Source organism: Girardinichthys multiradiatus, chromosome 12 (assembly GCF_021462225.1).
Source record: "Girardinichthys multiradiatus isolate DD_20200921_A chromosome 12, DD_fGirMul_XY1, whole genome shotgun sequence".
In the NCBI taxonomy this organism is placed as follows: domain Eukaryota; kingdom Metazoa; phylum Chordata; class Actinopteri; order Cyprinodontiformes; family Goodeidae; genus Girardinichthys; species Girardinichthys multiradiatus.
This window is the reverse complement of record NC_061805.1, coordinates 19,600,824-19,623,887: the sequence shown is the minus strand read 5'-3', so window position 1 is coordinate 19,623,887 and position 23,064 is coordinate 19,600,824. Positions and strand designations below refer to the sequence as shown.

The 23,064-nt window shown below is 37.8% G+C and overlaps 1 protein-coding gene across 1 annotated transcript; it reads left to right on the top strand.

The window, feature by feature from the left end:
- The first annotated feature begins 1,106 nt into the window (after positions 1–1,106).
- On the top strand, positions 1,107–21,679 carry mccc2 (methylcrotonyl-CoA carboxylase subunit 2). The gene is made up of 17 exons (XM_047380234.1): positions 1,107–1,313; positions 2,376–2,442; positions 5,309–5,393; positions 5,563–5,664; positions 5,826–5,953; positions 6,208–6,320; positions 7,295–7,408; positions 8,576–8,640; positions 8,928–9,027; positions 9,118–9,213; positions 9,959–10,031; positions 10,164–10,240; positions 13,471–13,537; positions 13,641–13,797; positions 15,235–15,349; positions 16,517–16,602; positions 21,309–21,679. The coding sequence occupies exons 1-17, from the start codon at positions 1,182–1,184 to the stop codon at positions 21,424–21,426; spliced, it is 1,695 nt and encodes a 564-aa protein (XP_047236190.1). The 5' UTR covers positions 1,107–1,181; the 3' UTR covers positions 21,427–21,679.
- The last annotated feature ends 1,385 nt before the right edge of the window (positions 21,680–23,064 follow it).

The following is a 23,064-nucleotide window of genomic DNA, read 5'->3' as shown; positions in this document are numbered from 1 at the left end:
TCACTGGTGACAGATATGTATCACCAATTCGCGGGCTGCTGGACACCTGGTCAGAAACTTAATCCTTCATTCACACTAATTGGAGTCTGTTAGTCAGGTAATCATTGATCCATGGGGTTGTGGAGTCATCCACCTGTGTCTTCTAAAGTTCCTGACATTGTTAATCAGACTGGATTGCATTGATAGCGCTGGAGAAACAGAAGAACATGATCCTCGTAGTTTTGCCTGTTTTGTCCAGGTGACAGGTTTGATGAAGCAGGTCTAGATGGTGTCTTCAACTCCACCTTCACACCAAAAAGCAAACTGCAGGGGGTCCTGAAGGTGCCTGCTCACTTGTTCTTGTAGGCCAACAGGAGTCTCTCTAGGACTTTCATGATGTGTGATGTTAGGGCCACTAGTCTGTAGTCATTAAGGACAGAAGGATGAGGTTTCTTTGGTATTGGAGCAAAGCAGGATATTATCCACAGCACTGCAACTTTCCCCTGAGTTAAGCTAAGGTAGAAGAATTATTGTGGAATCAAACATAGCTGATCTGCAAAACCCGCCTTGACACTGAAGCTGACATTAGGAAAGGTGGGATAAGCAATGATCAGTGCAATTCTAATCTGCAGGAGTTGGTGTTCTGCATGTTTTAGAAGTTCCCCTGCTTGAACATACTTGAATCACATTAGGTCATTTGTAGGTTCCAGCAGAATCAATTACAAGGCCGGAAAGAAAAGTCAGGTTTTTGCTTCTGGTGTGTCTACAGGGTCTCATAGACTCTTTCAGATAACATTACATTTTGAAAAAAAAAAAACAATCTGGCGGCATCTGCCAGAAAATTCAAATTGTGCCATTACTGGGTCTTTAGCCAGAGTAATAATTGCAAACGTGTGTGCAAATCAAGCCAGAAATGTTCACCAGACACAAAATCAACCTTTTTCCATTTCCATCTTTGTTTCTACAAAAAAATAATACATACTTCAGACTTAGCCAATAAACATTATTTATTGCTGTTTTTATTTATTTTCTTCATTGTTAGAGACCGAATGAAAACATGAACGTGACATTTTTTGTTTTTATGACCAGCAGATGGCGACGTTAGAATGTTTCGTCCTACAACAACAACCACAGAAGAAGATTGTCTCCACTAGAGCTAGCAGCTGCAAAGTTAGCGTATAGCCCCTTCGTGAGTTTTTAAAATGCTCCTGCAGTCCGTTAGGCCGTGGCTGCTTCGGTGCTGGGTAGTACCGCTGTCTTGTACACGGACTTACTATGCTGACAGAGTCGCTCGACTCGGCTCCCAACCTGATAAACAGTCCCCTGAATATCAGGTAGGTTAGCATGTTGCTAAGCCTGCTAGCCTAGCCTAACCTAGTAATAATGTAATGCTGGAGTTCAACCAGGTGAGGGGGAAACTCACAGAGGACACCGCGGGTTGATCGCAATAATGTTTACTGATATGTCTTAACTACCAGTACTGTATTTTATATTCTTAGTAATATTTAGCAGAAACTGAATGTTAGAGGTCTGAAACCCCAAAAAGCTACGTTTTTAAGCACCCTCCTTAGAACTTTATTGTTGCGTATATAAATCCCAACATTGAAAAAGAGTCTTTAGGATTCACAGTAAAAGAAATCCTGAATATTTAATATTCTGCTGAAAGTTATTGAACATAATAAGCTTGTTTAATCATTTAAAATGCATCAGTTTAATCTATCTTTAGAACCTTTGACATGTTTGAATGTGTACACGTATGATCTTTATTTTACAATAATTGTATTTAATTTCTAATTATAACATTGAACCCGGTGTCGAACTACAACCCTAAAACGGCCACTAGATGTCACTAGCAGATACGTTTTCCTGAAGTATTGTTCGAAACATGCGTTTTCATAAAGTCATTTTCTACCGCTTATTCCATAGTGGGTCGCGGGGAAGCTGGTGCCTATCTCCAGCAGTCTATGGGTGAGAGGCGGGGTACACGCTGGACAGGTTGCCAGTCCATCACAGGGCAACACACAAACAACCATGCACACACTCATTCATACACCTAAGGGCAATTTTTAGAGTTACCAATTAACCTAACAGGCATGTCTTTGGACTGTGGGAGGAAGCTGGAGTACCCGGTGAGAACCCACGCATGCACAGGGAGAACATGCAAACTCCATGCAGAAAGACCTCCAGCTGGGAATTGAACCCAGGACCTTCTTGCTGCAAGGCAACAGTGCTACCAACCGCACCACCATGCAGCCCCATATAAAAAATATTCATAGTTATTTTGTCTCAAAATTCATCTGGTTCATCCGGCCAAGCATTTTGTTTAAATAAAATTTAATCTATCAAAGTTTGTGTGCTTAACAGAAAAGTGTCATTCAATTCTTATTGTTTCTCAGGAAAATTATGAGCGAATGAAAGTTTTGGTTGATGAACTGAGGAGCCGGACAGATAAGGTCAAGTTGGGTAAGTGCCAGTACCAGGAACATTACACATTATGGTGAACGTTAAACCTTCACTTGTACTGTGTTTTACTTCGATCAAACACATTATATGTGTGCGTGATCTTTGTTTAGGACAAACTGCAGTGTACCTGCACATTTTTTTGTTTCCCAAAGTATAAAAAACCCCCCATGGAATTCACAAGTATGTCTCCTCTGTAAACCATTAAACTCAATCAGATGACTTTAATGAGAGCAACACATTTTCACATAAAGTCCTATTATCAGCAACTGTCAGTCCTCTGGCTCATTCTGCTTTGGCTGCTTATGCAAGTTAAGAGTTTAGTAGGACTTATTGATTATTAGAAAACAGCTTTGTGATTGTGTTGTTCAGCTCTGAGCTGTCTTACTAATAAAGGAGCAAAAGGCATTCTTTAGCTCAGTTTGATATTTGAAACATTAGTAGTTGTTTGTTTCTTAAGAAGCTCAAAATGACCAGAAAGAAAGAATTTTATTTGGGGAACCACCAGTTTGTTGTTTTGCTTATAAAGAAACAAAGAAATCACAAGAACATTTTATTCTCTTACATTACATTTAACGTCTACCTTTATGGACCAGCACGAATGCTCTAACAATGGTAGGGAATGGTGTGGGAGGCGTCTGCCCAACTATGCAAAATGATAAAGAGAGAGTGTATTTAATACGAAGACGCCTCATGAATTCTCGGCTGGCAGCTGCACTAAATACTACATGTTAAACACCAGCACATACTTCACCAGTGAAGAGGAGACTTTAGGATGCTGGACTTCATGACAGAATGACAAGAAAAAGGAAAATGTCAGATTGGCCAGTAAAAAGAGAAGGCTAAGATGGTCAAAACAGCACTGACATTGGTCGCCTGAATATTGAAAAAAGGTGTTTAGTATGCAGGACAAATCCTGCCATGATTAAGAATAAATTCAGAAATAAAACGGAGCTTAGTTATTGAATTACTGGGCCAGTAAATAGTTGAACAAATTAATGAATGTAACTTTAAACACAACAAAATAAAAAAAGAAAAGCTTTATTCAATAACTGATCAAAATACCAGCTAAAGATTGAAAGATTTCACTTTCAATCTTTAGCTGTATTTAATTTATCTCCACCTTTTTCTTGCTCCAGGAAGCAGTTAGTTAAATCTCAGTCTGACAGCCAGATTGCTTGAGGTCTCCCGTCCCTTTTTTATAAAATCAAAGCTTGAAGAACACCTTCATCATCTTCATTAAAATCTTAACTTTTAACACGGCCAGTGTTTGCATGACCTGTTCCCTTGCTATATTTTCTATTCATACTAATTTAATACATGTTTCCTAGGAAACAAGAAATTTTTCATTTGATCCCAAACCTTTGGTGCAGCACTGTGCTTAGTCTTCTAACAAAACTACTTTGGATTATATTATAATTGATGATTTACTATAGATTACATTTTTTTTCTTAGGGGCGCAAATGTATTTTTGAATAATTAGCGAGATATAATTGACGGATTGTGTAGATGCGGGCTAGTACGTGATGGCTAGCACCGTCCCGACTTGGAACTGCAGAGGGCTGCAGAGGAGGCACTGGTGGACTTTATGAAAATGATGTCCCGCAAGGAAAGAGTCTGTTTGAAGTGTTTTCTTAGGATACATCGCCTGGTGTAGCTCCATTTACCTCCAATGTTGTAAATGAACCTATTGATACCTTTCAAAACCTTGTTTTTGTCACCTGGCTTTTCCCAAACTGAGTCATCTAAGTCAGTTTATAAATAAAGTAGAGGTCCACAATATACTGTATATTATTGCAATATTAATGTGTGCGATATTGCTATTAAAAAGGACTGTTTGGACGCAAAATTTGGTAGGCTATAATAATTTAGGTGTCATGCATTAAAACTCTGCTTTCTTATTATATTTGGCCACATGGATGTACATTCACAGGCCTAAATTGTGCTATACCCCTTAAAGCAAAAACCAGTCTAATCAAGCCAATTTTACATGTGTTGATGACCACAATGTTTAAAAACAAAAGTCACCAAGTGTTTATAAGGGTTGCAGCTAACGATTATTTTAGTTATCGAGTTTTCTATCGATTATTCCGATGATTAATCAAGTAATCGGATAAAAAATTGGCGCCCACTGCAGTTTTCATTTAACTACTTAAGCTTATTTTATGAGTAATAGAAACACAAGAAAGAGGAAATGCAAGTAAACAAATAACATTTCTTTTTATAAACAAAAATCAATGTTGTGTTGCCTAAATGCAATAACACTGCATGTCTTCAGTGTACACTTGAACATTTGTAGCACAGGATGCATCTGCAGCTAAAATAAAAAGTTCTAACATGAACATGTGCAAAGCTCAGCCCTTTCTGGTTGATCAATATAGTGCTAGCTGCCTCTCTAGTAAAAAACTGTACATAAAGTGTCACTTGCATATTGCATTCTAGATTTTTAGAGAGATTTTGTTTTAACATCAAAAAGCATAATGTTATAAAGATAAAATAGAACCCTTGTATTGTATTTAACTGCCAAGTTACACTCTTGTTTTTACTGCAAAACAGAGGAAAAGGTGCTTAATAGGAGATTGGTTACAGGATTTTAACCAGGTGAAGCTAAGGAGTTTTGGATAGAGCATATTTACAGACATAGAACATTTTTCATCTTCAATGCAAAATGTATATTTTTTTTGTACAGTTTTGGCTTAAATACTGCTCTTATTTCAGCAAATGGCATGTTTTAGAGTCTGTATACTCCAGTTAACAAATAACGACTAAAGTAGTTGACGATTATTTAAAAAAAATCCATTAATCACGATTAATCCGCTCAATTGTTTCAGCCCTAGTGTTTATTAATATGATATTTTTCTTACTGAAGGTGGAGGAGAAAAAGCAAGAAAACTTCATATATCTCGAGGGAAGCTGTTGCCAAGAGAGCGCATAGACAGACTACTGGATCCAGGGTATTATCAGCTACCTTTATCAGTTCAATTTAAAACTTATGGCTCACACATTTCAACAGTTTCATTTTGTTATGTGGCCTAGCAGGATAGGGAAGGGCTTAATTGTCTCGTGTATGTTTTAAAATCAACTGTATTAAGTGATTTCTTTTCCTGTTTTCTGTATTTGCAGGACTCCTTTTTTGGAATTTTCTCAGTTTGCAGGATCTGACTTGTACGGAAATGAGGAGGTCCCTGCTGGGGGGATGATTACTGGGATAGGACGGGTTTCAGGGTGAGTGCTGTGAATATTTCTGACGTTTACCAAGATATTCTTTTTAATAAAAATGGTGAACATATTAAATTGTTGACAGATTAATGTAATAAAATTCCAAGACATTGTGCAATTTCCAAATGAAATACACCTAATTTATCCAGCTGTTCTTTTCTTCTAAGGGTGGAATGTGTTGTTGTTGCAAATGATGCTACTGTTAAAGGGGGAACTTACTACCCAATTACAGTGAAAAAACACCTCCGTGCACAAGAAATTGCCCAGCAGAACCACTTGCCGTGCATTTACTTGGGTACGTTTTTCTTTATTTGTGAAAATGTGTTTAAACAAGTAATCTTTAAATACAAAAGGGTCAAAAAGACACATTGATTTTCACAATTTGCTTAAAAATACATGCTGTATTCTGAAAATAATACCACTGCTAACAAGAGAATATTCTGTCAATACTTTGAGAAAAGCTGCACATATTTGCGGTGTTTTACAAAATTTTACAGACTTGAGATCATCATAAATGATCTAAATTTCTTTCTTTGAATTGATCTTCAGTGGATTCCGGAGGAGCCAATCTTCCCAGACAGGCCGATGTCTTTCCAGACCGAGATCACTTTGGGCGTATTTTCTATAATCAAGCCAGGCTGTCTTCAGAAGGAATCGCACAGGTGAGGCTTTAAATATTGCAATTGAGACGCTGAACATTAAACACGCTGAAGCCAGGCGCTGCGGTGGCGCAGGGGTAAAATGCGCAACTCATATTCTCTCCTTGTTTATCTTCTTTGCATAGCTTGTTGGTAACCTACTTATTATGTTGGCATTTGCAATGGTTTACAGTCTGCTGTAGCTCTTTGTAGTGGTCTCTAGTGCACAGATCATATAGATACATTGTTCTGTTTTGGACACATCTGTTTATTGCCCTGAGAGAAACCGAATTCTACCTGCAGTACAAATCTGAAGTGAAGAAATATTTTTATATTACAAAGGGAAAAAGAAACAATGCTGTATGTTTTTCAACTAATCACAATTCAGCTCTTTTCACTAAATCCATTGAAGAGAAACAGTGAATGTTTGTTTTAACATACTGAACGGTCACTCATCGACACCATCTACAGTTATTTCCAATTTTACTCTAATTCTTAAGACTTTAGTTTCAGTCTCTAATAATATTTTCAAGACCATTTTTCTGTATTTTAGATTTGTATAATAAACAATGATTTTGTTTTTTCCACTGGTTTATGAGTGTGTTTGCCAAAAAAAGTGTAAATAAAGAATATGTTTAATCTCAGCTTCACATTAATAGTTTGTTGTTGTTATGCTTTGAAAAATACATTTTTTGCTAAAAAAAAAATACAAAGTTTGATCTAAGACCCCAAAAAGTTTAGTCAAAGCTGTGCAATCAGAACTTATTCGGAAGTCATTACTTCTCCAATGACAGTTTAATGCCGGTAGTGTGTTTTGTAAATCATTTTGGTGATCTATCACGTTTTAAACTAGTCAGTGAAACATTTATGAAGAAAAATTATGCCAGACTCAAACTATGTTTCAGCGCAGGTACATTTTTTTTTTTCTTTAAACAAGCTGGGGGCTGATTCTATATTAAAAATGCTTGTGTGAAGATTCTGCTTGTATTTCTTTTTAGATTGCAGTTGTGATGGGCTCTTGCACTGCGGGAGGAGCATACGTACCAGCCATGGCAGATGAGAGCATCATTGTGCGAAAGCAAGGAACCATCTTTCTCGGGGGACCTCCTCTGGTTTGCACATTTTTCATTTTGTTTCTATTTTCCAGCCATGGGATGAATCATGTGAATTGTTGCATCCTCTCGTGGTGGTATTACATTTGAATTTCTGATTCCCGGTCGAGCTGGTCAGCATGATCGAGCAGCTCATCGGTTTAACTCACTGGGAAAAGATAGATTAGTACCGGAAACTGTGCTGCCAAGCAAGAAATGTCTGCTGTTGGACCTCTAGTGAGATGTTTTAAACATATTTAGAATAAAGATCCCCACAATGACAAATTCATAAATTACACAATTTTTATTGACATGAGGTGCTTTATGCACTCAGTTATTGTGAAATATTTACCATCTTCTAAAAAGCTGATGTTAAGTGAGACCTAGAGAAGAACCAGGGCAAAAACAAGGGGCTGCACAGTCAGCGTTACAAAAAGGAGGAAGGCAGAAATGTTCCATTCAAATTTAACGCGTCTGCAGGACACCTGGAAAAAAAAAGATATCCTGTCTTTTGATATGTGCCGGCCACTGTTGTAAAAGATTTCATGTTTTAGCTTAAAATAGTCAAAATAATGCTTAAAATCATCTCTTGATCAACATGTCATACCTACCATACAAGTTGTATTTTTATTCTTTCATTTTGTACCAATAAAAAAAACAATGATAGGTGAAAAATCATAATATATATTATTGTGATACTGTTGCAAAGACATTTTTTGATCACAATTAACCCATATTTTCTTGACGTTTTCATTTTTACCCATTGTACTTCACCATTCTTCATGAACGTTAGCATGCAGGCACCAACAGTATAGGTGTGGCTTGAACAAATGCATCAATATTATAGTGATTGTGACTGCGTGACATTTGAAATGTAATGTTCTACAAAATATTGCATCAAAGAAGTCCATGCCATTGGAGCTGTTGAAATAATGATTGTTTGGCTATTAGGAACGACTGATAATTATAATTATTAATAAACATAGGATTTAAGATTTTCCAGTCAGACCAACAAATCAGGACACCCACTGATCAGAAATCATTAGCCAAAAAACTTCTGGTTTGTCAGGTGTCCTGTTAATCCCAGCCCAACGCGGCTGTGTTGTTGGGCAGTAGGTGAAGGAGGGGATTCAAGCACTTTACACCTACACAGGTTAACTTTATGAAAGCTCTTTGTGTCTCTAACAGGTGAAAGCTGCCACCGGGGAAGAAGTGTCTGCAGAAGATCTTGGCGGTGCTGATCTACACTGCAAGTATGAACGCAGCATTTACAGTTACTATAGCACCATTTTTATGAGCTGTGTTGGTGCTATAAGGCCATCGCATGTATCCCAGAAATGTTCAATGGCCTGCAGTCGATGCAATCCAGATAAATTCTTGCTTTCAAATAACAAAACTCACATCACATCATTTTAATCAGAGAACATCGACTGCAGTAGCTGTATATTTCACATGCTCTCATCTCTGTGATCATTTCTTAGCCACTGGTTTATGGGCTGTAATATCTGTACTGGGATTGATTACGTTTCCTGTTTCACAGAAAATCTGGTGTGACAGACCACTACGCTTTAGATGATAACCATGCGCTCCATTTAGCACGGAAGACAGTGCGGAGTCTCAACTACAGGAAGAATATTGAGGTCAAACCAGTGATTAGTCTAATTGCAAATTACATTCATCTAATTGTGTCTGAACTCTCTGTTACCTCTGTGTCTACTTTATTATTTCAGGTTACTGTAGAACCCACCGAAGCCCCCCTTTACCCCACAGATGAGCTTTATGGAATAGTTGGAGATAACTTGAAACGCAACTTTGATGTCAGAGAGGTAATTGTCTGTCTACTTGTAAACCTGATCAAGGAGAGAGAGCTTAATGTTTCAGACTGCACTCCTGAAAAGATGTTTGATCTGATGATTTTTCTTAAAGACGTTTGAGTGTGTTTTTTTTTTTTTTTTGAGCTACATGGGAATACATGAAGTAGAAATCATTCCTGAGCTCCACTCAGACTGCTTATCTGATATTACTAGATACTGAATAGATTTAAAAGTCCAAAAGGAAGAGTAATTAAATAAATTAACCAACACACTCATATCTAGTCATTTTTAAACTTAACTTTCATAAAGGCACACGTATATGGCTTTTAAAGGTTCAGAGTTAACTTAGAACAGTGTTCAGATGTCATGTTCAGGCTTTCGGTCGATTAAGGCTGCTTGGCATCAATCGAGCTATTTATCTTCTCTGGCTGCTCCTGAGCCTCTGATACTTGATGTAGACTCAGGAGCAGAAATTACTCTTAACTCAAGGAATGCCACAGCGTTTGAGGTGTAGAGCGGCATTGACAGTCTGTTCAGGTATCGGGAACAACCAGCTGCACCTTTTCTTTATGAAGGTTTTGTTTCTTATCTGGAACAGACAGCTCAACACAGCATGCAGCTAAATCACTTTAATAAGGGAGGTTACGTAAAATATGTGACATTATTGCCCAGTTGAGCTTGGTTTTCTGCCTCAGGACCTTGTTTTCTGACATTTCATTACACATCTCTATGAGCTGACACATTCATTCATTTGCAGGTTATTGCCAGGATTGTGGATGGCAGTAAATTTGATGAGTTCAAGGCATTTTATGGAGACACGCTTGTTACAGGTATATGGTCTGATATTGTTTTCCATGTCTACAGCACAGAGATTTATTTATTTTTTTGCAGGATTTTTTTTTTATTTGTTTTGCTCCACTCTACCTGCTTCACCTTTTGATTTCTGATTGGTGCGTCTGCAGGTTTCTCAAGAATATTCGGATACCCTGTTGGAATTATTGGCAACAATGGAGTTCTGTTTTCAGAGTCTGCAAAAAAGGTATTTGTCCTTTGGAACTAAAGATTTATACGGGTACCTTCTTGAAGAGATGGCAATATAATGTTTCTGCACCCCTGAAAGGTAAAGGTCTTGAAGCACAATCCTGAAGTGGTTTGGGGTAACCTCAGAGATTTGCTGCCGACAGTCAATACCAGTATGATTTGTTTTCGGAGGCTTTGGTGTTCAAAAGTGTTTTGCACTGCAGAGTTTCTCACATAAAATAACCTCTCAAATTCCACTCTTCCAGTAAGTCGTCTAAAAAGATGTAATTACAATAGCATTTGATTTTAAAACTACAAGACAGTCATAATTGTCATTCTGCATGATTCACTAAACTTGAAAGTCGATTTGCATTGAGCAGAGCTGCACTTTACGGCAGGATTAAAAAGAGATGATGAGTCAAATCTGTTTTAATACACCAATATGTTTTTCCAAACACGTTTTGAATTAGATTACAGGCTTGACTTGGGAAAAAGATTTCTTTGATTCTATTTTTTTTCTGTCGGGTCTCCTCATGACAGGCTATCTCATCAGTGTAATTACTGTCAGAGGACTGAAAGTGTTTCATGTGGAGAAAACATGCATGGACGGTATATTCAACAAAAATCAATACAGTACCTGGATTTCAAGATGCATTTATGAGACATTCTGTCATCGCTTTAAAACAGGCCGGGGCTCCAATTATACATGGTGTTGGGAGGCTTAAAAGCATATCTGTCAAGTATTTGTGCAAAAAATGAAAAGTTAACCAGACAGAAAGACCACACCAAATAACAGCTTCTAATTGTCTGATTTGTCGTCCCCCCCCCATTGTATTTAAACTTTTTAATGCAAGTAAAGCTTCCGGGCTAAATGGAAGCCCACAAAATTAATACCCAAAATAAAGCAGCATTAGCATTTAAATATATATGAACACAGTCTTTTAGATTTAGCTCTTCAGGAGCTTCTGACTCCTTTGTGTTGTGCAGTAGCTGTTTCCTCTTGATTGAATTGACTGAATACTAGTTAACACCAAACCTAAATGCTTCCATTTTAGACGGTTTTTATGTCATAAGTAGTAGACAATTAGAAGTGATGAGTTTTCCACTTGGGCTATTTTGAATGAATTCAAGCAAACTGCTCTGTCCAAGCAACATGCACAGCGTTTTGTACACATCAAACCATCCATCCAGCCATCCTCCTTCCCTGCCTCCTGTCCGTACAATCACCCATCCATCAATTTGTTCGTCCTACCACCCATATACAGGGCCTTCTCAAAAAATTAGCATATTGTGATAAAGTTCATTATTTTCCATAATGTCATGATGAAAATTTAACATTCATATATTTTAGATTCATTGCACACTAACTGAAATATTTCAGGTCTTTTATTGTCTTAATACGGATGATTTTGGCATACAGCTCATGAAAACCCAAAATTCCTATCTCACAAAATTAGCATATCATTAAAAGGGTCTCTAAACGAGCTATGAACCTAATCATCTGAATCAACGAGTTAACTCTAAACACCTGCAAAAGATTCCTGAGGCCTTTAAAACTCCCAGCCTGGTTCATCACTCAAAACCCCAATCATGGGTAAGACTGCCGACCTGACTGCTGTCCAGAAGGCCACTATTGACACCCTCAAGCAAGAAGGTAAGACACAGAAAGAAATTTCTGAACGAATAGGCTGTTCCCAGAGTGTTGTATCAAGGCACCTCAGTGGGAAGTCTGTGGGAAGGAAAAAGTGTGGCAGAAAACGCTGCACAACGAGAAGAGGTGACCGGACCCTGAGGAAGATTGTGGAGAAGGGCCGATTCCAGACCTTGGGGGACCTGCGGAAGCAGTGGACTGAGTCTGGAGTAGAAACATCCAGAGCCACCGTGCACAGGCGTGTGCAGGAAATGGGCTACAGGTGCCGCATTCCCCAGGTCAAGCCACTTTTGAACCAGAAACAGCGGCAGAAGCGCCTGACCTGGGCTACAGAGAAGCAGCACTGGACTGTTGCTCAGTGGTCCAAAGTACTTTTTTCAGATGAAAGCAAATTCTGCATGTCATTCGGAAATCAAGGTGCCAGAGTCTGGAGGAAGACTGGGGAGAAGGAAATGCCAAAATGCCAGAAGTCCAGTGTCAAGTACCCACAGTCAGTGATGGTCTGGGGTGCCGTGTCAGCTGCTGGTGTTGGTCCACTGTGTTTTATCAAGGGCAGGGTCAATGCAGCTAGCTATCAGGAGATTTTGGAGCACTTCATGCTTCCATCTGCTGAAAAGCTTTATGGAGATGAAGATTTCATTTTTCAGCACGACCTGGCACCTGCTCACAGTGCCAAAACCACTGGTAAATGGTTTACTGACCATGGTATCACTGTGCTCAATTGGCCTGCCAACTCTCCTGACCTGAACCCCATAGAGAATCTGTGGGATATTGTGAAGAGAACGTTGAGAGACTCAAGACCCAACACTCTGGATGAGCTAAAGGCCGCTATCGAAGCATCCTGGGCCTCCATAAGACCTCAGCAGTGCCACAGGCTGATTGCCTCCATGCCACGCCGCATTGAAGCAGTCATTTCTGCAAAAGGATTCCCGACCAAGTATTGAGTGCATAACTGTACATGATTATTTGAAGGTTGACGTTTTTTGTATTAAAATCACTTTTCTTTTATTGGTCGGATGAAATATGCTAATTTTGTGAGATAGGAATTTTGGGTATGCCAAAATCATCCGTATTAAGACAATAAAAGACCTGAAATATTTCAGTTAGTGTGCAATGAATCTAAAATATATGAATGTTAAATTTTCATCATGACATTATGGAAAATAATGAACTTTATCACAATATGCTAATATTGTGAGAAGGACCTGTATGGTTTGGCTGTTCGTCCATTCAACCACTTGCCGATCCATCCATCCATCCATCCGTCTTTTTGTGGGCAGAGAACTATAAGAGAAAGATGTGTATTAATCCTGAATTTAGTAGGATGTGATCAAGACGGGTCAGTTTTAGTAGGCTATTGTTCAGATAGTACCTTAAAATAATTATTTGTGTACACATACATACTTTGACTTTGTTTGTTGTTTGTGCACTTATACTTGGTGCAGCATCTTATTTGAAACCTATATTTTTGTTTGTCCCTTGAGACACCAAGGCTGTTATCTTGATGTAATGAAGATACACGGCTGAGATTTTACCTCTTGGCAGTTCTCTAGTGTAAGTAATATCTATACGCACTAAAAAATTGATTTTCTATTCAGGGAACACATTTCATCGAATTATGCTGTCAAAGAAACATTCCTCTGATTTTCCTTCAAAACATAACAGGTCGGTGAAAATTTGTCCTCCTCTTTTCGAATATTGATACGCTGACTTCCAAAGGCAGAACAGTCTTAATTTCTTTGAAATCCTGTGTTTTCCTTTTTCAAAGGGTTCATGGTGGGAAGAGAGTATGAAGCAGGAGGTATTGCCAAAGATGGAGCTAAGATGGTCACTGCTGTTGCCTGTGCTAATGTACCGAAGATTACAGTTATCATCGGCGGTTCCTACGGTGCAGGCAACTACGGCATGTGTGGAAGAGCGTACAGGTATAAAGAAGCCTCTTGATGTTAGGTTTGAAGATTAATTGTAGTACCAAAAACAAAGTAAAAAATCTTCCCTGCGTGGTATTGGTGATTCATATGCATAATGTGTCATTTCATATAATTGGAAATGTTCTTTTGTTTTCTTGCCATTGAAAAAGACTCTGAATCACTAAAAGGTTGAAGACATTTTCAGTCAGTTGTCAAGTGATTGCCACAGCTGTGGTCTGCTTGATTATATTCTGTGTTTAACAAGGACTTTGTTTTATAAAACATTTCAGTAATGTTGTGCCCAGCTGTTTCTTACTTGAGCTTAGAGAGCCAGCTCCTTACTGTGGCGCTGTCATTCTTACAGTAGGCAAAAGCTAATAAAGAAGTAGCTGGACTTAATGTATTGATCTGATTAATTTCATATCTTACTAATGGATTTCTCTACAAATCATAAGTTTAGCAGATATCACACACATTCTGCATATACAGTGGGCTTAATATAACATTTTTGCTTTTATAATGATGCACCAATCACATTGGCCGATTTCCAGTTTTTGCTTTTTGTAAAACTTTGTCCTGCCACTACAGATCTTAGCCGATAGTCCTGTAAGGTCATAGACTGATGTTGGGCGAAAAGGCTTGGCTCCCAGTTTCTGCCCTAAATCATCCCAAAGGTGTTTTGTCTGGTTGAGGTCAGGATGGTTGTCACAATGTCACAGTACATAATATTCACAATGAGTTCTGGGATTACAATAATTGGTAGCCAGGTATTTAGTTCTATTTATTTTGGCTCTATAACCCAGTATTATGTTTGTGGATGTTTTGTTGTTTAATACATACAAAATGTTTAAAAAGGTCATTGAGATGTTCTGGTAAGGTCATCAAGAAACTTTCTTTGCCAAAAAGGCAGCTTTGTCAATAAAACCATTAGCTGAGATTTAAATAATTATTTAATTGTGTTTCCTGGATAGACCAATTTCTATCTGGGGTCTGTGTTTGCAATTAATCCACAGCAGAAAAATATAAACGTTTTAATTAAGTATGTATCAGAAGTCATATCTTTGTCCCAGCATACAGCAAATTTAGCATATACTGCATGTTTTGCTAATATTGTGCAGCCCTAATCACAACCAGAGTCTGCTGAGCATCTCAAGTGTTCAGTTCAAGAAAAATCATCAGACTGTTCTTGCAGATTAACAACTAATTATATCCACTGTTCTACAGCGTTTACAAAATGTAAGTGAAACAAGGAGTAATAGCACCTGTCTTCATTTGTATTTTTAATACAATATTAACAAATAACTTTTGGTTTGTAATTGAGGACATCTAATGTGCTCTGATGATGGTATTTCTAAATAAACAATTTTCATTTTTCTTTAGGTAACGATTCAAGGCGTTATTTTGACTGCAAGAGCCCAAATAAATTGAAAACTTTTTTTTTTCACCTCACAGCCCCCGATTCCTTTACATGTGGCCAAATTCGAGAATCTCTGTAATGGGAGGTGAGCAGGCAGCAACAGTCTTGGCCACCATCAGTAAAGATCAGAGGGCACGCGAGGGAAAGGAGGTAATAATTTGACAAAAATCTGCCATTCTCTGCGAAGCCATAAAATGGCTGTGGTTGATTTGCTGCCAAAAGAGTAAACATTATAAAAGGCTCATTTCTTTCAGTGACGGTAAAGCCTTTTTCAATTATTAATTTATTTTTCTCTAGTAAATGCTGCAACACACAGGGGGGGTAATACTTGTCCCAAAAGCTACCCGGTTCCTGTTGTGAAAATATACCTTAAGGTCCTCGAACAAACATTTATAATGAGATTAAATTATACAAAGCTGAACCCTGTTTACTGATTAAATGACTTCTGAAGGCTGTTGGTTGCACTGGCCTTTATTTGGGGGCACCAGCATAAAGGGTTCGGATTAGATAAGCAATTTTAAAATAATGTTAAACCATGTGTCAACTTAACAACAAAGCATTACTTTGTGTTGGTCCTTCACATAAAAATCCCAGTAAAGTGTGAAAAAATCCAAGCGTTATGATTAACGTTGCAAGAGACTGTACTGTAAGGCCAAACCCTGTCTTGAAGTGAACATATTCAGTCTTCATTATTAATTTCCACTGTGGCTCTTAAGGACTGGAGTTGGAGAGCCCTGTTCTAGATGGTTTTGCAGGTTTCTAAATACTGTATTCATATTTGTAATTATTTATTAGTGGCAAGTGACAAGATTTTGATATTGGTTTGATGTTGTCAGCCCCCATTGTAGATGGTTGTCAGAGCTAAGGCTAACTCCTAATTATCAGCACACATTGAAGCTTGTGAAGTTCACCTTTGATTGAAACCTCAAGAGTTATTTGAGGTTACGGCAACCGTAAAAGCTCACGGTGCAGCAGAACACAGAATTTTCTTTAAAATGTTTGACTTTTTAAAGGGAGTGTTACATTAGAGAAGTGTTTCTGATTCACAACTTGCCCCTTTCATCCTTGAAGCTAAACTAAAAGCAGTGGGAAGCTGTTGCGTTTGCTCGGGGTTGTTCATTATTTTATTTTTTTCTCTCCAAAAGAATTGGCCCAGTATTTTCAAGCGGATGCAACAGGCGCTCATGACAAATGAAAAGGCTGTGTGCCTTTTCAGCTCTACATTTCATCTTCACCTTCAATAATTCAGACAACCTTTAAAAAGCCTCTGGCCAAGGCCCTCATCGCCCTGTTCTGTTTTTTACAATTTATTCACAGTTCACCGCTGAACAAGAGGCTGCCATGAAGGAACCAATTGTCCGCCGGTTTGAAGAGGAAGGCAGTCCATATTACTCCAGTGCCAGGTGAGATTTGGTCAGGACGCATCACTTTTGGAAACGGACCATATGCTCTGCATTGGCTCAGTTTATTTATTTCTGTGTGGAAATCAAAGCCTTCAAATATTGTTGGTGAGACAAGTGTTTTTTTAGCTGTGACAATATTAGACAGAGCTTGCACATTGCACCAGTAAGAGCAGAGTGTGAAGGTTCAATTAGCAGGGTAAGAGCACAGTTTTGTTCAAAATATTGAAATGCACACAACATTATGGTTGATATACCAGAGTTCAAAAGAGGACAAATTGTTGGTGCACGTCTTGCTGGCGCATCTGTGACCAAGACAGCAAGTCTTTGTGATGTATCAAGAGCCACGGTATCCAGGGTAATGTCAGCATACCACCAAGAAGGACGAACCACATCCAACAGGATTAACTGTGGACGCAAGAGGAAGCTGTCTGAAAGGGATGTTCGGGTGCTAACCCGGATTGTATCCAAAAAACATAAAACCACGGCTGCCCAAATCACGGCAGAATTAAATGTGCACCTCAACTCTCTTATTTCCACCAGAACTGTCTGTCAGGAGCTCCACAGGGTCAATATACACGGCCGGGCTGCTATAGCCAAACCTTTGGTCACTCATGCCAATGCCAAATGTCGGTTTCAATGGTGCAAGGAGCACAAATCTTGGGCTGTGGACAATGTGAAACATGTATTGTTCTCTGATGAGTCCACCTTTACTGTTTTCCCCACATCCGGGAGAGTTACGGTGTGGAGAAGCCCCAAAGAAGCGTACCACCCAGACTGTTGCATGCCCAGAGTGAAGCATGGGGGTGGATCAGTGATGGTTTGGGCTGCCATATCATGGCATTCCCTTGGCCCAATACTTGTGCTAGATGGGCGCGTCACTGCCAAGGACTACTGAACCATTCTTGAGGACCATGTGCATCCAATGGTTCAAACATTGTATCCTGAAGGCGGTGCCGTGTATCAGGATGACAATCCACCAATACACACAGCAAGACTGGTGAAAGATTGGTTTGATGAACATGAAAGTGAAGTTGAACATCTCCCATGGCCTGCACAGTCACCAGATCTAAATATTATTGAGCCACTTTGGGGTGTTTTGGAGGAGAGTCAGGAAACGTTTTCCTCCACCAGTATCACGTAGTGACCTGGCCACTATCCTGCAAGAAGAATGGCTTAAAATCCCTCTGACCACTGTGCAGGACTTGTATATGTCATTCCCAAGACGAATTGACGCTTTATTGACCACAAAAGGAGGCCCTACACCATACTAATAAATTATTGTGGTTTAAAACCAGGTGTTTCAGTTTCATTGTCCAACCCCTGTATCTTGGCCGAAATCTCCCATCAGATCCAGGTTCTCAGTTCCAGACTATGTATATATACATATATATATATATATATATATATATATATATATATATATATATATGTATATATATATATATATATATACATATATATATATATATATATATGTATATATATGTATATATATACATATATATACACATATATATACATATATATATATATATATATATATATGTATATGTATATATATATATATATATACATATATATATACATATATATATACGTATATATATATATATTTATATACATATATATACACATATATATACACATATATATATATATATATATATATGTATATGTATATATATATATATATATATATACATATATATATATACATATATATATACGTATATATATATATATTTATATACATATATACAGGGGTTGGACAATGAAACTGAAACACCTGGTTTTAGACCACAATAATTTGGTCAATACAGCGTCAATTCATCTTGGGAATGACATATACAAGTCCTGCACAGTGGTCAGAGGGATTTTAAGGACCTAAATATTAAACTGGAAAGAATTTAGCATTAGATGAGTTTGGAGTTCAGTCAGAGAATCTAAGGACCTTTTCAGACTTGGAATTAAGATGGGTTCTGGCTGATTCAGATGCAAGTAGACGGGCCTTTAGTATGACCGTCTTTACCTGCTACTAAAATTCTCTCTGAATAATCAGATCAACGCTACCTGCGTATAAACAAATGGCCACATTCAGTAGGCTGTTAAGGCCATCAGCTCCTCAATGGGATTCAGAGACGGTTTTATACATTGTCTTGACGTCAGTGAATGCATCCCCAATGCATATTGTTTTAGCAGATAACAGAGTTCAGTCATCTGGATATTTACTGGTGAGGTTTAGGTCCATGTGGAGATGTTCTGATTATTAAGTATTAAATCTTCATTTCATTGTCCGACTGACTTCATTTCTGATAAATCAAGCTCCCGAGATGCATTTGATGTTGACACGTTAGTGGCCTACTTAGCACTGTAATGAATTCAGCTACAATTGCTAGATGGCATGCCTCTGCTGCTCCACACACATACAGGCGCAACACAATAAATACAATTATGATTAAAGTTATTTTACTTTAGTAATTTAATTCAGAAAGTGAGATTCATTCTTTATACACAGAGTGATCTATTTCAGGTGTTTGTTTCTGTTATTTCCATGAGTATATTGTTTTAGCAAATGAAAAAAGGCATATTCAGTTTCTCAGACAATTAGAATATTACAAAAGACAGAAATGTTATGGTAAAATTTACACAATCATGGGAAAGACTGCTGCTGTGGCAGTTGCCAAGACGTTAACATCCTCCATTGGGAGGGTAATCCACAATAGGTCATAGTTAAAGAGGCTTGAGTGCTTACTGGGTGCTGTATCCAATTTTAATAGAAAGTTGTATGGAAGGAAAAAATGTTGCAGAAAACTGTACATAAGCCACAAGTATAACCAGAGTCTGGAGGATTGTGTGCCAAAGCCCATTCAACATTTTGGGGAAGATTCACAAACGTGGACTCATGGATTCACAAGACTCGGGTCAGTTCTACAAGAGCCACCAAACACAAACATAATTAGGACATGGGCTTCAAATGTCATTCCTTGTTTTAAGCCACTCCTGAACAAGAGACAAAGTCAGAAGTGCTTTATCAGGGCTAAGGTGAAAAAGGACTGTTGCTCAGTGGTCCAAAGATGTCTCTTCAGGTGAAAGTAAATGTTTCATTAGGTCACTCTTTGTCAGATCAACCACTATTTGTGTTATTAAGCTGTACATGAGTTTCACTTTTTAAATCAAATTATTGAAAGAATCCTTGATATTTAAATTTTTGAGATTAGGCACATGACTGTAAAACTCATGTTACTGGATTGACAGAAGACATTTTAAAAACATGGAGACTACAGCACCATCAATCAGCTTGAAAAATATTACACAGAAAAGAAAGAAAATGCATTCATGCATACATATTTATGTAATAAAAATAGATCTTCATTTGAGTGTCCAGATGACTCTCAAATGTGAGCATCTGCATCAGCTCAATTTTACTTTTGATAACCAGGCCAATCCTTTTTTCTCTATTCCTGAAAATGCTTGTCTTCTCCTCAGCTGTGTCAGAGCCAGAGAGATGTGAGCAGCTGCTGCCTGCTATGAGCTGTTGTCAGTTTTGTGTTGTATTGGTACAAATTAAGAAAGCCATGTTTTTACCTTGTATTAGTCATTTTTTTGACTAAAACTACAGATAAAGTCAATCTCACCTAGGTATATGTTGATTTTAGTTTCTTAATGGTAAAACTGTTCATGTATTATAAAAGGGTTACATGAAGTACACATTTTACTAAATTATTATTGTTCTTTTCTCTTTAAGAAGTCAGTTATTTATTATCTGATTCTTTTACAAGTTAATTTCTTTAAAGAAATCAACAGATTCTTACATCCTAAAGAAATTTGAACTGAAAGATGGCTTTGGATCATAGTCTGATCAACTCTTTTTGCTTTTTAAAATATGATTTGTATTTATAACACTGAAATGTGAAAACATTAAGATTTCACTGTGTGATTTTTGAATACAAATATTCCATAAAAATTATTTCTTTATCTCTCATGACCATTTAAAAAATGTATTTAGAAATGTAGAATTGATAGAATTTAAAGTATATTCTATTATATTATTGATGTTTTCAAATGTATTATCCATCCGTCCATATTGTCATTCATTTCCACTTTCATGAGATCGAGTTGCTGGGACAGGATGTCCAGGTGGGAAACCCAGACCTCTCTCTCCCCAGCAACATCCTCCAGCTCATTCTGAAGGATCCTAAGGCATTCCCGGGCCAGACCTGATCTCTAAGGCTGAGTCCAGCCACCCTCTGGATTAAGCTCATTTCGGCCACTTGTATCCAGGATCTCATTCTGATCCATATCTCCCATAGGTGAGGGTTGGAACATAGATAGAACAGTAAATGGAGAGCTTTGCTTTTTAGTTCAGCTCTTTCTTCACCCCAACCAACCGGAGCAGCGCCAACATTGCTGCAGATGAAGCCCCAATCCGTCTGTCCATCTCCAACTCCACACTACCATCACTAGTGAACAAGACGCCAAGAAAAAGTCCTTCGCTTGATGCAGACAATGACCCCAACCCAGTGGGGGAAGTCCACTTTTTTAATAATATTAATAAGTTAAATCAAATATGTTTCTATAGTAATAATAACAACAATAATTTTCATAATATTAGAAACTTTGGAAACTTCTCAAGTTATAGGCTTTAGTACTTATCAAGATATTGGTTATATAATATCTTATAATGTAAAATTCTTTATTTTTTACAGATTGTGGGACGATGGGATTATTGATCCTGCAGATACTCGCCTGGTTCTGGGACTGAGCCTCAGCGCAGCTCTCAATGCTCCAACAAAGAGGACCCACTTTGGAGTGTTCAGGATGTAACTTTTCTGTAGTTAATGATGTAAATAAACATATCTTTGTAGTATAGATTGTAATGTGTGAAAACAAATTTCAAAAGGAATCACACAACCTCTGAGGAATTAGGGATGTGACTAGTTCTCACTGGGGGACATTTCCACAGTAAAGGTGTGCCTTAAGTGTTACTATTGCATTTGTAGTTAGAAACATGGTTTCTTTGTTGGATTAAGTTTTTATTACTTACTGTAAGTGAAGATTAAAGAGATGACAATTTCAATTTTTTATTTTCTGGACCTCTTAATAGCACAAGGAAACATTTCCTCATAAGGGGGCACTATTTAGCCAAACATGATACACCACATGTTGTTCACGGAGACCTACAGGTTTATTTTTGTCTGGCTTTCTGAACTGCATTTTTTTATGTTTTCAGTTGAGTAAAAGAGCAAAATGAGGGATTTATCAAACACAAAATAATGTATTTATCATATGATATTTCCTGTGGTGCATTTTATGTAATTAGTAGTCTGCCTTTTTACATTTAGTTATTTTTTATTTTAAGTTGTTTATTGTATTCCCATATAAACAAGTTCACCCTGAGTCTGGGTTTTACACCAGGGATTTGGTGCATCATTGGATTTACGTGTTGCATGGAGTCAGCTAGTTAAAGGGCTTAACTAGAAGCCCTTCACGCTCCTCCATTGAATGACTGTGTAGTTGATGCGCTAAGGTTGGGGAGAGGCTCACCTTAGAGGGAAAGAGCAGAAATAACTGAGGGCATCATATGGGCATGGGTTTATCTGCATGCTGCCCACACCTCCCACCAGACCTTGGTCTTCCTGCTCCAAATGTCACCGTAGGAGGCATTGCAAAATTCCACATCCTGACTTTTCAAATTGTGGATTTTCAGCAGACACAGAGAGCAACTATTTCAGAAAATTATTTAGCCTAACAAAAGAAATGGAATGGAGCATTGGGAAATATTGATTTGCTGTGGGAAATTATAGCAATTCTGGGTCCCTACTGTCTTTGTTAGGAATTGTAGCTGCCCCAAATCTACAAAACGATCATTTAATGTGCATCTTCCAGGTCTCTGACCGAGGAGAGTTTGGCTTTCAGTTTTCAGAATATCTGGCATGCATTCAATCTGCTTCAGAGTGCTTTGCCTGCAAGGTTCACAGCCTTTCTTAGCTTATATTGGATTAAAAAGCAGTCGAGACAAATGACCAGACACATAAGACGAGCACTCAGATAAACCATCTACACATGGATGTTTTTCAAAGAGAAAAATGTTTTTGGACAATTGAATGAAGATGAAACTAGTGAAAGGGATTAAAGTCAAGTGAGGATCATTGAAGGCAACAATGAAGCAGCGAGTGGCATCTCAACACATTACTCATTAAAAAGATGATTTATTTCACTAAGTCAATATAAAAGGGAAACCATTTAATGATTCGTTATCCTCTGTGTAAAATATTTTAATTTATTTGTGATGATTATGACTCACTGCACATGAATACCCAAAATTCTGTTTAGAAGATTTCTAATATTACATAAAACCAAATGTTACTTTATCACCCACACAATCATGGATAACAGTGCTCGTTTCATAGTTGTCCAACAGACAAAATTTCTATTGTTAAAGAACGTGGTGGTTTATTGAGT